Source organism: Haliotis rufescens, unplaced genomic scaffold (genome assembly GCF_023055435.1).
Source record: "Haliotis rufescens isolate VD_foot unplaced genomic scaffold, xgHalRufe1.0.p SCAF_2, whole genome shotgun sequence".
Classification (NCBI taxonomy): Eukaryota; Metazoa; Mollusca; class Gastropoda; order Lepetellida; family Haliotidae; genus Haliotis; species Haliotis rufescens.
In genome coordinates, this window is record NW_025963890.1 from 25,424,626 (window position 1) to 25,441,384 (window position 16,759).

General features: G+C 37.3%; 1 protein-coding gene across 3 annotated transcripts in view; it reads right to left on the reverse strand.

Annotated features, from left to right (window-relative positions):
• The window catches only part of LOC124118771 (centromere protein C-like), an 84,497-nt gene that overhangs the window by 50,509 nt on the left and 17,229 nt on the right, over positions 1–16,759 (reverse strand). For all 3 annotated transcript variants that reach the window (XM_046481034.2, XM_046481035.2, XM_046481033.2), the window contains exon 4: positions 840–970. In XM_046481034.2, the coding sequence (XP_046336990.2) occupies positions 840–970 (131 nt within the window). The remainder of the gene's footprint in view (positions 1–839; positions 971–16,759) is intronic.

The following is a 16,759-nucleotide window of genomic DNA, read 5'->3' on the forward strand; positions in this document are numbered from 1 at the left end:
TACCCTAGCAGGATACGGAGGTGGCATCATAGTGAAATCAATACCTCGTCTGCTTCTGACTAGTAGATTAGGACAAAATTGCTGAAAAAATCTCACAAACAAACATTATTTTCCCACCACTCAAAAATGAGTATCATCCATATACCATGTATACTGTCTCTTATTTCCATATTCATTTTACTCAAGAAATACAAGCTGACATCAGACACAAAGAGGAAACTCACAATACACTATTCATACATAGAGACATGACAAACGCTAATAATGCCATAATGCTTTCAATGTTTCACTATAACTACCTATAAATGAACATTCAGCTTCGAAATTGGCATTTGTCTAACCATGGTAACAGTGTTCCCGCTGGCTTTTGAAACTGCCAGTCCTAGTGGACTGGGAACTCTAAAAATTACCAGTCCCCCCTAATTTTTGCCAGTACCAACTTTCAACAAATAAAACAACGTATGAAAATTATTTGGTTCTAATTCTTTCAACTTCATGTTCAGTGCAAAGATGTCATCTCTGAAGTAACTTAGTTACATCTTTACGTCATTCACACAAACTTCAGTCACAATTTTCTTTTTGTTTTTTAATATTTCGAGACGAAGTCGCTAAAAATGGATATTTAACCTAGAAATAGACATGGTAACAGACAAGCTGACTTTGTTCGAAAAATGTACTTATATGAATATCACCGATGTTTTGTTCAACAACAAAGATTAATAAGTACTTTATTTGCCAGTCCCTGTCACATGAATTACCGATAAAAAACTGGTAATTACCGATAAATGGGAACACTGGGTAACAAGCAACTGACTGACAATTTAAGCTTCAACACTAACCGTACAAGTATCTACTGACTGAAGAGTAGATGTGCGCCCGAGTGTTGTCTGAGCCTGGTTCTCCTTCTCTGTCCGGCCACTCACAGAGGAAAGCTTGGAGTGGAGGGTGGTGTTGTTTGTCACGTCTGCATCTGGTTTATACATGTTGGTTTTGTGTTTCTTAATTCTGTATTTCGATATCTGGATGCTAGATATCTACATCTGACAAACTGCCCATAATAAGAGCATAATTCTTCTTAAACAAAATAAGATTCCTTCTGCAAATAGTTAATATCGTGTGAGAACTGTTCATCTCTAAATTCGTAAAATCAAAATATTTTCTACATGTGGATACTTACCCTGCATTACTACCTTAATGCTATTACTGCTGTTCTTTGACTAGGAAGACGGAATTGTGAGAGGTCCTGGCTACAAAAGATGTTGTACCAACCAGTTTTGTGGCTTACTTCCTCCCACAGCCACCATGTGACCGGAAGTGGCGAGGTCACGTATAACCACATCACAGCTAATAACGGACATCTGAAGAAGCTTCGCGGGAAGGTAGCAAAGCAATGGGAGGGCACTTTAGACGTAGTAATGCAGGATAAGTATCCATATGTAAAAAATATTGAGATTTTACTGAAGTTTTTATCTTATCCCGCATTACTACCTTAGTAGTATAGGTAATGATGGTTCTGCCGCAACCCCACTGGAGCTGGATTTATTTACCAATACTGCTACTACAGATGGAATTTTTTATGCGTAAACGCTAATGCGATTCAATGATAGTCATGAGATTAAGTTAAATTGGCTCTAGCTCACCAATACCCGGGGCCAATAATTGCTTTAGATGTGTCTAAATGGTAATGAAAATATTTTTCATTATTCTTATTAATAAAGCGATATTCAACATTTTTATTAAGTTCTTCGTTCATTTTACTAGGAGACCAGACTATATAACTACACTTTTCTTGTAAATTGATAAGAAACAATTTATAACCGTATTTGGTTGGTTTGACATCACTGATATATAGGGCTGAAACGATATCCCGGGACACCGATGCATCGCGATTCACTCCATACGATACGGTGTGCGATTTGTGAGGTGCTGTATCTCGATTTTTCACGATACGTTTTTTCAAAGACGTATGTATTTACGTACGTCTTTTTTTTTGTAAATAAACTTTCATCACAGATACGTTTCAAATGTGTTTTAATTTTTTTCAACACCATAGGCCGGTAGACCGGCCAAGAAGCATCGAGTCCCCAGGCACTGTAGGCCGGTTATCCGGCCAAGCCTTAGTCACGCCAAAATAGAGTCAGTTCTCCGAATATCGTACACTTTTGGTCGCCGGTCTCAACCACCAAGCTTTGTATGCAGATACTGCGTCATGGGGCATACCAGACGAAAGATTATCCAATCATCTTGCCACCCCATTAAACAGGTTGTACATTCCGATTTCCGTTTTGACCACACGTTCAGTCGAATGAGGCTAATAACGATCACTTAAATTCGTACAGTGTGACTGTAATATCGTATGCAATTTCTTCTAATATCGTACATGTATTTTAATTCCGTACAGCACCTGAACTGTACTCCCGTGGTTGTTATTTCTTATGAAAATTTGTATATATTGGTTGAATCAAAATTCGAATTATCGCACGAAAGGAAATGCTTAGGTTCAAAAACTATATAAATATGTAGATCTATATCCCAGTATTATTAATCATTAGTAGAATTTATTAATTTATTAATAAACTTAATTTATTAATAAACTCCAGGGCCTGCTTAGAGTACTGGCGTCTTTTTCCCATCTAAAATATTAAGCACAAAACTAACTTTATGAATTTTAATACTGCCCCGTTTGAATCAAAACAGAACGAACAAGTTGGAGCATTGATGAAGTCCATTTTTTTCGAAATATTCGAGAACACGTCTTGCCAAAAATGTGGCAGACACGGGGTCGTTTATAATTTTCCGATATGCCATGCAGAACACGACAAACAACATTCGCCACTGCAGACCCTCATTTGGGATGATCTAAGGATTTCTGTAGCAAACCAATTATTATTTCAGCTTCATTTTCAAAATAAACATCATCCAGAGTTAGGGTGTTTATAGTTGAACGTGCGACCGCGATCACTATTTCACGTCCGACGCTGAACGGATTTTGAAAGTGCCATTTTCTGTAAAGTTGACAGAAAACGTATAAACAGCTGAATAATTGTAATTAAGACAGACATATCTTTGTATTGGGTTAAAACGTATTCCTAATGTTTTATTAGCTACAGTATGAATAATACAGTTGTACCTCGCTGATACCGATTGTTTTACCGATTTTGCTCATCAGTTATCAATACTTACACAGTCAACACTTATTAGATAGAGTTTTGGTGTTGACTAGAAATTTTCTACATGTTTCTTTAGTCGTTAGGCCATCTATAATATTTTATGTGTTTGTCATCTCCAACCTCAACCAACAAGGAAGCGGGCGGGCGAAATTTAAAAAATAAATAAATCCTTTTCACTAATTTTTAACATATTCTACCTTGGTACCAGTCTTCAAATTAATTTTGGACGTATTTAGGTGGGTTTTTTCGGAAACAACTTTTTAATACACGTAGTTGAAGAAAGATCTAGGCATTTTATGAATGTGCAATGATGGTGGTACTTTTGTTATTACGTCGGGGCAAAATTAATACAGGCAGCCTGACAATGTTTGTAGCATCTTTTTGTAATATATCTTAAACCATGTACAGTTACTAGGTGTATAGTCTTTGTGTTGTCGTTTTACTGTAAGGCTGCGTACTAATGTGGCACTGGACGCGTGATAAGAGATAAACAATGTTTTTGGATAGATCTAAATGAAAACAGGGATAAGGTGTCCTGATGTCTGTTACTTAATATTTCATATAAATAATTTTTAAGCTTATGACAGTGAGCGACTACTTCAAAATGGACTTCAACAATGACCATACACTAAGGTGACAATATATATATATATTCTTTTTGTCATTTTAATTTGTTTATCAATGCTTATTCAAGTGTTTCATAAGAGGGTATATCAAATGGAAAATTGAAAATTTCACTGTACGAAATTAGAAGCATAGCAAAATATTATAATAATTTGGGCATCAAATATCGTACGTCCCACATTTTGTTAATTTTGAAAATAACTTTTATGAAACCTATTAATAATTCTCAATATGAAATGTTTATGGCAGCTGATATGCATTATTTCGTGTTTCCGTACCGTTCGTGCTTTTTAAATTTACCGCAATGACCTGTCACATGTAGAGGTTCTCGAATCGTGACCTTGACGTCAACCCAGCAAGAAATGGAGAGAACCGCTTCTGCGCAAGTGCACTTCGCGATAACCAATCATATCTCGTAAGAGAAAGCGCATGACAAATACACGTGATAGCTGAAAATAGAGTTGGGGATTACCACATTTCAACCAACGAAAGTAGTTTGACGCCGCATGAAAGCATTGAAAGCAATCAAGGAAACATCAAAGTGTACGGAACTTAGGAGCCTGTACGATATTCGGAGACCTGACTCTAGTATATATATTTATGGACCTACCTGTCATACCATTCATTTATTAAATCTATCACATCTCACAATGTCTGAAATTTGTATTCTATTTCCATTTATCATTTTTTATCGATAGATTAAAAAGTTATTCACTATTTCCCGCTTATGTTATTGAAGATATAATTCTCGGACAGACACTTAGACAACGGGTGCACATCGAACATGTCAAAGAGCATAACAAAGACGTTTCAAGCAAATCTTTAAATAAATAATTATACAAAGTGGTAAATAAAATCAACAAATATATATCTAAAAGTGGTCAAACTTACAGCTAGGTTATTATTTCCATCTTTTCGTGCGATCGCGTGTAATGTTAGTCAAATGACATCTCGGCTTTCGTCGCCTCGAATTCCCGGCTCGGACACGATGTTCAATGCCAAAATATATGCATGAAAACTCTTTGTCACAGCTTGTAACCTAGCATGATACATCCACGAAGCTCCATATTTTTAATATAGATCGCGATTTCCTGCTTAAAACGTTCAGGATAACACAATCTAACCAAAATATTTCGTAAAAATCTGAAATTCACGAGGATTTGTAATTTGATTGCCTGCCTCAGGTCACGTGTTCAAATTTGACCAATCATGAACCATGTAGCAGATTTCGGCAAGAAAGCGTCATTAGAAACCATTTTTTATCCAATGAAATCTTATGTTATAGCTACGAAAAGACTCCAGGCAATGTTACGAGCGTGGACATGAAAAAACAAGCTTTCTAGCGAGGTGTCATATGTCAGTCACCGACGAACGTGTTATTCATACGAAGCTTTCGAAAACGGAGGTATTTCTTCATGTTACTTAGCGGACTGCCGCTGTTATCTGGAAATGAGTGAAAACAGATACTATTCATAATTCTTTTTAAAATAATTTTCCAATTACGTAAACAATGAAAATCTTTAGATCTTTTGAAACTTATATTTGCCCCAAATCGTCAAATTGTCGCTTCCTTGGTCCTTAATCTGGACGTTATGAATGTGTTAGCTTACATTTTTATTTATTTTACAACAAACTTAATTAAGTTGTCAATGCATTATTTAAATAATGTGATAAACATAACTTTCATATTTATAAACACTAGGATAAGACCTTTCAAATGGTGTATAACATGGCTGTTGCTATAGATCTAATTGTTTTTAAATTGTTTTTTTGCCTTTATACATAAAAATGGCAAATCATTAGTTACTGGACACTGGTACATTTAGTATTTACTCCTACCATCAAGTCACAACTCACAAATATGGCAGATGATTCATTAAGTTAAAATACTCATTACAGTATATATTTTATGACTCATGAACATTCATTTAATTTTTCATTTTTAATAAACTAAGTTTAATTCATTCATCTCTTGTCTTCTCTTGTCACTATGTGTATCGTAGCGTATCGAGATACGTATCGAATCGTGATGTAAGTATCGAGGTACATATCGTATCGTGACCTAGGTGTATCGTTGCAGCCCTACTGATATAATAAAAACCTTGTGGTAATTCTTTCCATTTAATAGTTTTTTCTATTTCCATTATTATATATATTTATGTAAGCATTTGTCTAAATGTGATCAAACGATAGTAAGCAATCTATTTTTAATCTCCAATCAGTTCTTTGGTTTTGGAACGGAATAATTGACACGCTTGTTTCCTCCCCTGTTCTATGAACTTTTTTTTCTCATCTTCGCTAATACCACTGGTCTTATGAGATTTTGATCGAATCTCCTGCTTCATTGCGTTGTATTTGGTGAGTTCCGACAGCACTAAACGAAACTCATCCTCGGATATCTTACAATCAGCCATTGCTGTCGAAATATGATCCTCAATGCTGTTCAACTTTGCTTCGGCGAGTATCCGAATACTATCGTGTTTTAATGCTTTCTTTTGTAACCTACGAGAAATAAATTTTATCGCTATTCCTGCCAGTCCCGAGACTCCGGCGTCTATTTCCATGCCGAGCACGATAGGCACGGCGATTATAGTTGATAGTTAACCGACACCCGCTACACCGAGTCCCATGCCAGCTGCTACAAGAGCGGTGTCAACTCCGTCGAGAGCATTCACGGCTCTGTGATACTTTTTATACAATCCAAGTCTCAACTCCCTATCCTTCTCTATTCGATGTTTGCGTCGACCATAGTCCATTTATTATCGTCGTTGCGAATAATATTGTACGAAGTGTTTTTAATGAGTCTACTAACGTCGACATTGCTTAAATCTTCTAGATTACCCGTGAATGTAACTTCTTTCCGCTTGTATACATTATCGTGTAAGTGTAAAGCGTATAACTCACCACTGGTACCGGGTTTACCGAATCCTTCTGTGTCTCCGAGATCGGAAAGCGCAATTGTATTACATTGTCTGAGCGTTCCAGGGCCTGATGCATCAACCATTATTTATAATATGGAGTGTTACACTTAAGTATCCTATATGTAAAGGTTGGTGTTTTACATCTAATATAGAAATTTTTAGGTCTGAAATAATACCCCGCTTTAATTTTTTATATTGTAATGGTGAGAAAGATTCCGTTCTACCGCTATTATATTTTTCATCTTTGACTGTAATAGATCTGAGTAGAGTTGAAGGACTTTCTAGTTGAATATTATCCGTCGTGCTTATTAGATCAAGATGGATGCACAACTCTTTATAGGGAACTAAATCGGGTAATTTATCTCCATGCCGTGTTTGGTTGGGTGGTATTAATATAAATAATTTTTTTTCTCCTAATAAAAATCCAAGTGTTTTTGTTAAGTACAGGACAATACCTACTTCCTTTTCTCCAGTGTTCAAAATCAGCATCCCATTCGACTCATTTTGTGTGAGACTAACTCCCAAAAATTTCATCATTGAGTGAACATACGCTGTAATACCCATCAGTTATAAAGTGTTCTTTTTTATTTATTAAGAACGTATAATGATCTCTCGCAATACTTATATTGGTCCACAGCGGGTAATACGTTATATCGCATAGAGCGACTTCGAGTTGTCCATCCGAGTAGTATGAAGCTGTTGAATAGACTGACCATTTGTTATTCCCGGGAGTGTGACATACATATTAAATATACAAAGATACTATATCATAACTTAAATATGGAATCAACCATTATTTATAATATGGAGTGTTACACTTAAGTATCCTCAAATGTACAGGTTGGTGTTTTACATCTAATATAGAAATTTTGAGGTCTGAAATAATACCCCGCTTTAATTTTTTACCGCAATTATATTTTTCATTTTTCACTGGAACACTTCTGAGTAGAGTTGAAGGACTTTCTAGTTGAATATTATCCGTCGTGCTTATTTGATCAAGATGGATACACAACTCTTTATAGGGAACTAAATCGGGTAATATATCAACATGTGTAAATCCAAGTGTAACTGGTAAGTTACCATAAAAAAAAATTGTACCTTTTTCTCCAGAGTCGAATTTCACTGTCCCATTCGACTCATTTTGTGTGAGACTCATTCCATTAGGCTTAAAAATTTCATCATTGAGTGAGCATACGCTGTAATACCCATCAGGTATAGTAATGGATTTTTTTTCATTTGATATAAACATCTCATTATTACTTTTCGCAGCACTTATATTGGTCCACAGCGGGTAATACGTTACATCACATAGTGCTACTTCGAGTTGTCCATCTGAGTTATCGATAGTATGAAGCAGTTCAATAGACTGACCATTTGTTATTCCCGGGAGTGTAACATACATATTAAATATACAATGATACTATATCATAACTTAAATATGAAATCGAGATACATTACTAATCAATCGATTATAGTAACTGCCTCTGGTGCTGAATTTATCGTTAAATTCCCTGATATCTTTGAAAAGTACAGAGTCACGGCAACTAGCCATAAAATGGTGCACGACTGGTTTCACAATCCGATGCAATTTTGGCAGAATCAGTTAAACTTTGCCATATGGTGTGCCACAACGGGATGTGGCGTATCTCTTTATTCCCCAGGATTTATGCTAAATAAGTCTGTTATATCATTTCACGTGTACTATCAGATTAGACGTATACTTAAAGAAATTAGTGCTCCATTACCGCAGGATCGAGCATGGAATTCCACAAATAATAATTATGATAGGTCAGCGTATGAGCGTATTTGTCATGAATTTAATGTTTCTACGAGTAAAGATTGGCGTATTAAAGGAGCAAACCATGGTCTAGGAGTTCCTTACGCAGAGGAAAATATAACCGTCAAAGAAGAAAGCGATTATGTATATAAAAATCTCAGTAAACTTTCAGCTCCTAAGTTGCGGCGTACCGGCAAACTTTACTCAAGATTATATGATAATCGGTATAAAACCGGTCATTGGTATAAAGGCTGGTAACTTTATAGTAACAATTGGAGAGGGGATATTATGAGTTTTAAGAGTGGGTCTTTTTATATTGTTAAAAAATTTGTACAACTGAACGATGACGCTTGGAATGAATTTCTTAATGATAAAACGGAAAATAATTTTACTAACCCAGGATTTGTAAGAGTTAATGAATCGATAAGAACTTATGTATGGGCAATTCTCGGTGCACAATCGCAAACACGAATGCCCATTATCGGTACTGGGACGGCGTTCGATGCGCAAAAACAGTTTGTCGCAAACGTGGAGGACGCCATTAATTCACCAGTTGACATACCATCGTCTATAAAGCGTTTTCAAGATGCATTACAGTACGCTCAATCCAAAGTGGACTACGTTTATGCACCGGGACTATACATGTCTCCGAGTAATATGGAACTTAAGATCGGTCAAGTGATAGGTTATAATAATAAAATTGTTATCGCTACCGATAAACAAAAACCAGGTATTAATTCAGATATTAACGTCGAATTAATAACGCAAACAATCACGGGCGAAAAGGGAATAGTCAAGCCGCAAACACCAACTATCGCTCAACCATCTACTAACGCACAAACACAAGTACCACCACATATTGCAGCTGAAAATCAACAACATATTGATGAAAAAACAGCGCTTGTATTAGGTGGAGTCGCGGTTGGTTTACTCATGATTTGGTTAAATAGTTCTTAGCGAATACGTACAACAGCCCTGCAATTGCTACGATCAACCCCCATAAGTTTTGACTAAGCCAAGTGGTGGTTTTAGCTAATAAATTCAATAGCCAGCAAACTATACTCCCTATTATACTGCGAAGTGCAGACGCGGCTTTCCCAGTGAGCTTTCCCAGTGCTGAACCTAATGCTTTTAAATGCTTTTTTATCCACTCTTTTATACCATCACTAGGCGGTGTGGGCGGTGTACCACAACCTGTACTGCAACCGGTTAACGCGAGAGTCAAAGTTGATATAATAAATCCCAACGCGGTAAAAATACTGGCAATGGTTATTCCCTGTTCTCTGAACAATAATTTAATTTTATCGGCAAGTGTTGTATATTGTTGAGGACTTGATCGATAGTTTCTCAAATTCGACTGATTTGCGAACGAAGTGCCTTTCTATTACTGGAAGCTGCTTCGATGCGAGCCGATCTTTCGTATTCTAAGTTACGCAATCTTTCCGTTACGCGGCGTCTACTGAACTCATCGCCCGCCTGTTCAAGTTTTGTTTTCTCTTGAACTATATGTTTGTCGAGTTCGGATAGCTTGGCTATATTATTGATAAGTTCTCCCCGCATTGTTCGCATTGCCTTGTCAAGACCTCGTAATTCCCTAATACTGAACTCCCAGGATGGTACCTGTAACGTGGAATTATCGTAGTAGGTATCCAAGATTTCTCCGAGTCCGTCCGAGGCCACCTTCGAGGAAGCTTCCAAATTATCTGTATTACCAAGTTCATCACGCACGGTTCGAAGAACCTTTGTAGTCTTCGCGGAAAGTTTTGCCCGTCCGTAGTCTACAAAACCTAATTCATCACGAACAAACACAGTGCCGTGTTTAGTGGCTATCGTAGACAAGGCTAGGGGCTTACGAGTACGAGAATGCATAAGGTCAATATCGGGTTCGCCGCGTATTCGCAATATTCCTTCACTTTCTATCGTAAACTTTGAATAGTCACGACCTATTGGGGTATCATAATTTTTATCTTCTTTTAAGGCATCGTAATAATCATTGACGTTTGATTGTAAAAGTTCATCATTAAGACTACTAAGCCTGGTTTCATCAGTACCCTCTTCGATTAGATTATCAAAGTCATCAAAGGTACTTAGATCAAAGTCATTAAGATCAAAATCACCCATTTTTATATTAAATATATGGTTATATAATTTCAATATAACAATGTCTTCGCAATACGGACGCAAGTTAAACCCACAACGTAGACTTCGAGATCCATTAGGGGTCAAAGCAATTGGTCAGTCTGTAACTATAACTAATAACCCTAGTACCATCGATCAGAATCAAACACTTCTGGTTCGCTTTCCTAATCTCGGCGCACACGATGTGTTAGTTCCGGGAACTGTCCGACTAGCATTTACGATTAGTTTGACTTCTACAGACGTTAACAGGGAGCCCGTTCAGAACATAGGTCGTGCTATCGTTAAGAAAATCGCGATTAAAATTAGCGGTAATGAGGTTTTGAGTATCGACGATAGCGATGTATACTATTGCTATATGGATCTCTGGAGAACGGATAAAGAGCGGGAAAACTTACAGTACCAAGGTATTTGTAATAAGAACACATTGAGACTGCGCGTGGGTGCTGAAAATGGTGATGATACCGTCGTAAAAGATCTCACCGTTGCCGACGCATTAGGTGACCGATTCTATATTCCCCTAGACTTTGAATTACTAGATTCCCACATGCCCTTTTATCAAGCATCCCTAGGCGATAGGTTAGAATACGAACTCACTTTTAATGACTACGGTAGAGTAATCAGAGCTGCTGGAGATGCTAGCTATTCCATTTACAATATCTCGCTGGAGTACGATATGATAACAGATCCCGAATTAGCCAGACAAATTCGTAACCAGTATACTGGAAGTTCAGCCATTTTGTACGATCGCGTGCTGCGACACCGAAAGATCACGAGGGACAAAAAAGATACGATGTGGAATATCAATCTAAACGTTCCCACGAGGTCGTTGAAGGGTATTTTAATGTTGTTCGAGGACCCCTCCGATGCGTTTAAGAAATACCGAGAAGTTCTACAATCCCAAGATTACAAAAGTAGAATTGACTATCGAGGGCGTTCCTAATCCAACTATATAGCCAAGGGATGCTAGCGTATCACCAGTGGGATGAGGTCAAAAAACTTCCTTCTATAAAACGCTCCCCGGAAGAAAGATCTGTCTCTCGGGAGTGTATCGATGGGTGTATACCTCACCACGAAGTACGCAGTATGGATCGACATGCGAACAACGGACGATGACCAACTACACGGCAGTGGGAGGAGAATAGAAAATGCCAGTGAGGGTGTCACCATACAGATAACGAAGCTACAGGAAACGGCTGGTAAATTAAACATATATATGTACGTGATTATGGATGCGCAACTTAATATACAGAATGGAAGATTCGTGCAAGCAATCTATTGATAATCTTTTACCTAAAGATCCGCACTGCGCTATCATATGTGGGCAAACGGGCTGCGGAAAAACAGCTTTTATTCTAGATATTTTACAAAGTCATTATCGGGACGTTTTCGATCATATTATTATTCTGTGCCCGACTATAAGCGTTAATAAAACCTACCTATCGAGAGATTGGGTAATGAATGACGACGGGGTACACAGAGTCGATCCGGGCGATCGTTTACAAGACTGCCTCCAAGTATGTCACGAAAAATACAAAGGAGAATCAACACTTTTCGTAATAGACGACTGCAGCGCGAGTAAAGAATTAACAAAAAAGAAAGATATGCTTTCGTATTTAGCATTCTCCGGACGGCATACTCAGCATAGCGTTTGGGTACTTACTCAAAAATACAACTCTGTCCTGAAAGATCTCAGAGAGCAGACCAAATGGGTAGCACTCTTTCATTGCAAAGATCGAGATTCATTCGAGGAATGTTTACGCGAAAATGATGTTATTTATACCAAGCTCGAACGAGATAAAGTCAGAAAACTGTTAGCGGCAACGAAGCACTGTAAACTCGTATTAAAATCCGATCAACCAGCTGCTTATGCAATTGCTTAGCAAAATGTAGCAAAATGTAGCAAAAATGTAGCAAAATGTAGCAAAATTATAGCAAAATGTAGCAAATTGAACATTAGCGGTTAATATGACATAAAATGTGGTTCGAAATCATCATTCTTTCGCAACAGTTCATTATTACGGGATGTATTGGATACGTCATATTATATTATGTTAGACTTAAATATCTCCTTAGGTATTACATTATGGAATGCGACGAACTCATCGAACAAATGCTCAAAGAATCTGATGTAGATCAAAATGTAGATAAACATAGAGAAAGACTCGCGGCTTTGGTAGCCGGTGGAAAATGTTCCCAATATTTGGGAGAAAATTATACCATCGTAAAAATTGATAACATGACCGACGAAGAGATTAAAAAACTGTTTTAATAATGGCTAGGTATTGTCAATTTTAACATACGTGCCCACTTAATAATAATGGAGACTCAACAGACACCACAGATTGTGAACGAAACTACACAACAGATTGCGGAACTAGTGAATGAGGAACCACCACATGTGAATGAGAAAATACTAAAACCCAGAGTTACTAAGAACCCCCCAAAAAATAGCCGCAGGAAGAAAGGGAGGACTGGCGAGGAAAGCTAAATTAATAAATAATTCAAATATTAATCCGATTAAAACATGGACACTAGTAGGAGTTGTTGCTATAGCGGCTGTATGGTTCTTTTATAAGACCGGAGAAGAGAAAACGTCACCCCCGATGCAACAACAAGTTCAATTAGCGGGTTAGCCCCCATATAATGCTATAAGAAGCATGACTACTCCAGTTACAGACGGTAAAATGTTGGTTAACGCAACGTATCATTCAGCGGTGGTCACCGGCTTGGCCATTGGCTATGCTCGTATGGCTAAAATGATTACTAAAGCCACACCTCCTAAGCTAGATTTTAATGGATTTGATATAGGTATGATGGTTCTGGATATTGGATTGGCAATGGCAACGAAGGATATGCTCATCAAACAAGGGCTTATCCCGGAAGACATAATGAAGTAATTAATTAAAGATTTGAATATTTTATATTATTGAACATGGCAACAATTGCGATGATAGTCAGTGGAGCTATTGTTAATGCTCTAGCTTTTTCGGTAATTATTTATTTTCTAGTATGAGTGAATCAAACGCTAAAGAAGTTGAAGAGGAACGTAAACGACATAACGAAGCAATGGAACAACTCCAAGCAGCCCAGTCACAATATACGCGGCAGAGAATGAAGAGATTAGACTTTATTCAGGAAAAACTGCTTAAGGAAGGACATTCAATTCAAACGTTTAAGGATGTCGAATCTGCCATGCACGAATACTACGTCGTTTATGGGAAAAAAATCGACCCAATACCGAGACCAACAATGAGTCAGTTTTATACACTGTCAGAGGAACAAAAGAACCGCGAGGTCGCATTTGTGATTATGGGGTTATCAGCTGTTGCAATTTTCAGCTATACCATGACCTATAAATAGCGTTGGCTGACTGCCTAATCAATAGTGTAGATGTGATTTGCATTTAGACAAATGATGTGATAGATCTATAAACCATGAATCATTGCAAATTTACACTCATGGGTAAGACGACTCTATGTAACCGACGCTGTGTTGAAATTTACTGAGGCACACACAATTATTACATCAGGCGCGGAAACATAAACTATACGTGTTCTGAATGCGGGATAGGGGTCAAAGGTCGTTATTGTTTATGTAAGAAACACGGTGCTGATAGGGTCAGGAACCAGATTATTTATGCTAGGAAGAGAGATTACATCAATGAGAGGAATAGGTTGGGGAGAATACGTATTTAGATATATGAAAAACAACCAATTAGACAAATGAATCATTTTGCATATACCATTTAACCACAATGGTTTTTGTCAGAGAGTTGAAGGCTATGGCAAAGCAACGTGGTCTACGTGGATATTCTCGAATGAGAAAAGCTGAATTGATTACCTTACTAGGTTTGGAATACAACAAACCCCAGACTGTTAGAGAACTCAATGGTCGAGCGAGAAACAGTGGGCTGAGAAGTTATTCTCGAATGAGAAGAGCTGAATTGATCGCTTTACTAGATAATAATCAACCTAATGATGATGATGTTGATATTCAACATAATGATGATGTTGATGATGATGTTGGTAATAATCAACAACAACAAGAATTAATATTTGTACCCACATCATCCACCGGCGTTGGTAAATATCTAAGAGGTTGGAAGATGGATATTAATTCCAACATGGATGTTAACGATATTAAGCCCATCATATGGAGTAAAATTAACAAGGAGTTAGATGATTTACATAGTATAAAATACCAGCTGACGATTAAAATGTTATTGAGTGAAAGTAACGCAGATGATAGCACCAAATATACCGAACCATATTTCCGTAGCAATCAAGAAGTTATAACCGAATCCGATACTATAAACGCATCATTAGATACGTCAATTCAGAGAATACAGGAAACTTTAGAACGCTGGACTAATAGAGGTTCGGGTTGGAGTGTAGATAAAATCGATAGTTTATATTTAGATATAGCAAATTATATGCCCTTCAAAGGTGGTTCTTATATAGATTTACCCCCGTATTATAAAAAGAAAAAAGCCATACTTAACGTAAAAAATAAATCCGATGACTGTTTAAGAATGATGATAAGATCTGCATTGTTCCCCGTAGATTCTAAAATTGCAAATAGACCTTCTAGCTATCCCCAAAACGATGGACTCAACTTCGATGGTATAGACGAACCTACACCAATATCACAAATTGATAAGGTGGAAAAGCAAAATAATTTAGCTATAAATGTTTTCGGACATTCTAAAGGAATTGTTGTACACAGGATAAGCTCCGCTCCGGAACATATTCCCAGAATCAATTCTTTACTGATCGAAAAAGATGGAAAATATTATTATACGTGGATAAAGAGTTTAAACAGGCTATTATACGATCAAACAAAACATGCTAGAAAGAAATATTTCTGCGAAAGATGTCTACATGGGTACAGCAGACAAGATCTATTAGAAGCGCATAAAGAAGACTGAAGAGGTGTTGGACAGAATGCTATCAGGATCGATATGCCTAAAAAGGGAAAAAATATATTAAAATTTGAACATTATTGTAATCAAATGCCAGTACTGTACTGTACTGACCTGGAATATCCAAGTTCGTTACATAAAGGTCATAACAGTTATCCGCTAGCTCCCGAAAGATTAATGGTTAATAAAGATCAAACCCATAGAAAATACTGAACGCAATACTGATAGTAGTTGTACGTACAAAACTCAAGAACATATTCCTTGTGGATTTGGATATATAGTTGTAAGGTATGATGGGAAAACAAACCCGTCCGTGATTTACAGAGGTCCCGATGCAGCGGGAAAGTTCCTAGAATATCTACAAAATGAAGAGAGAATAATAAGGGAAAATTTATCGCGTAAGAAACCCGTGTGTATGACGAGGGATGATTGGAGGGCCTATAAGAAGTCAACGATTTGTCAGTTTTGTAACAAACCCCTGGATGGGGATTCTGTAAGAGATCATTGCCACGTCACGGGTAATTATCGGGGAGCCGCGCATAACGAGTGTAACTTGAAACTACAAATGAATTCTCAAACAATACCCATCCCCGTTGTGTTTCATAACCTTAGGGGATACGATTCACATCTCATTATGCAAGCTATCTCAAAGACCGACGGCGGTTTAACGTGCATTCCTAATAATATGGAAAAATACATATCGTTCTCGTTGACTAAACCTATACATTATAGGGACAAGGATGGGAAATCTAGAATAAAGCAAAGTAATGGGCTTAGATTCATAGACTCCGTACAGTTTCTGTTATCTTCCCTGGACAATTTAGCTAATGCGAACAATCCCGATGACTTTGCCATAACGAATCAATATACTGATAAAGATAACTCGTCATTTGTTGCTGAGAAAAGGTGTATATCCTTACGAATATATGGATGATTGGTCTAGATTCGAAGAAACTGAATTGCCACCCCTTGAATCATTCTATAGTAACTTAACGGAATCTAAAATAACAGATATCGATTATGAACACGCTCTGACGGTGTGGGATAAATTAGGTTGTAAGAATTTAGGTGATTATCACGATCTGTACTTAAAAACTGATGTACTGTTACTCGCCGATATATGCGAGATATTTAGAAAGACATGTTTAAAACAATACGGCTTGGACCCGGCATGGTACTATTCCAGTGGGATGCATTGTTGAAGAAG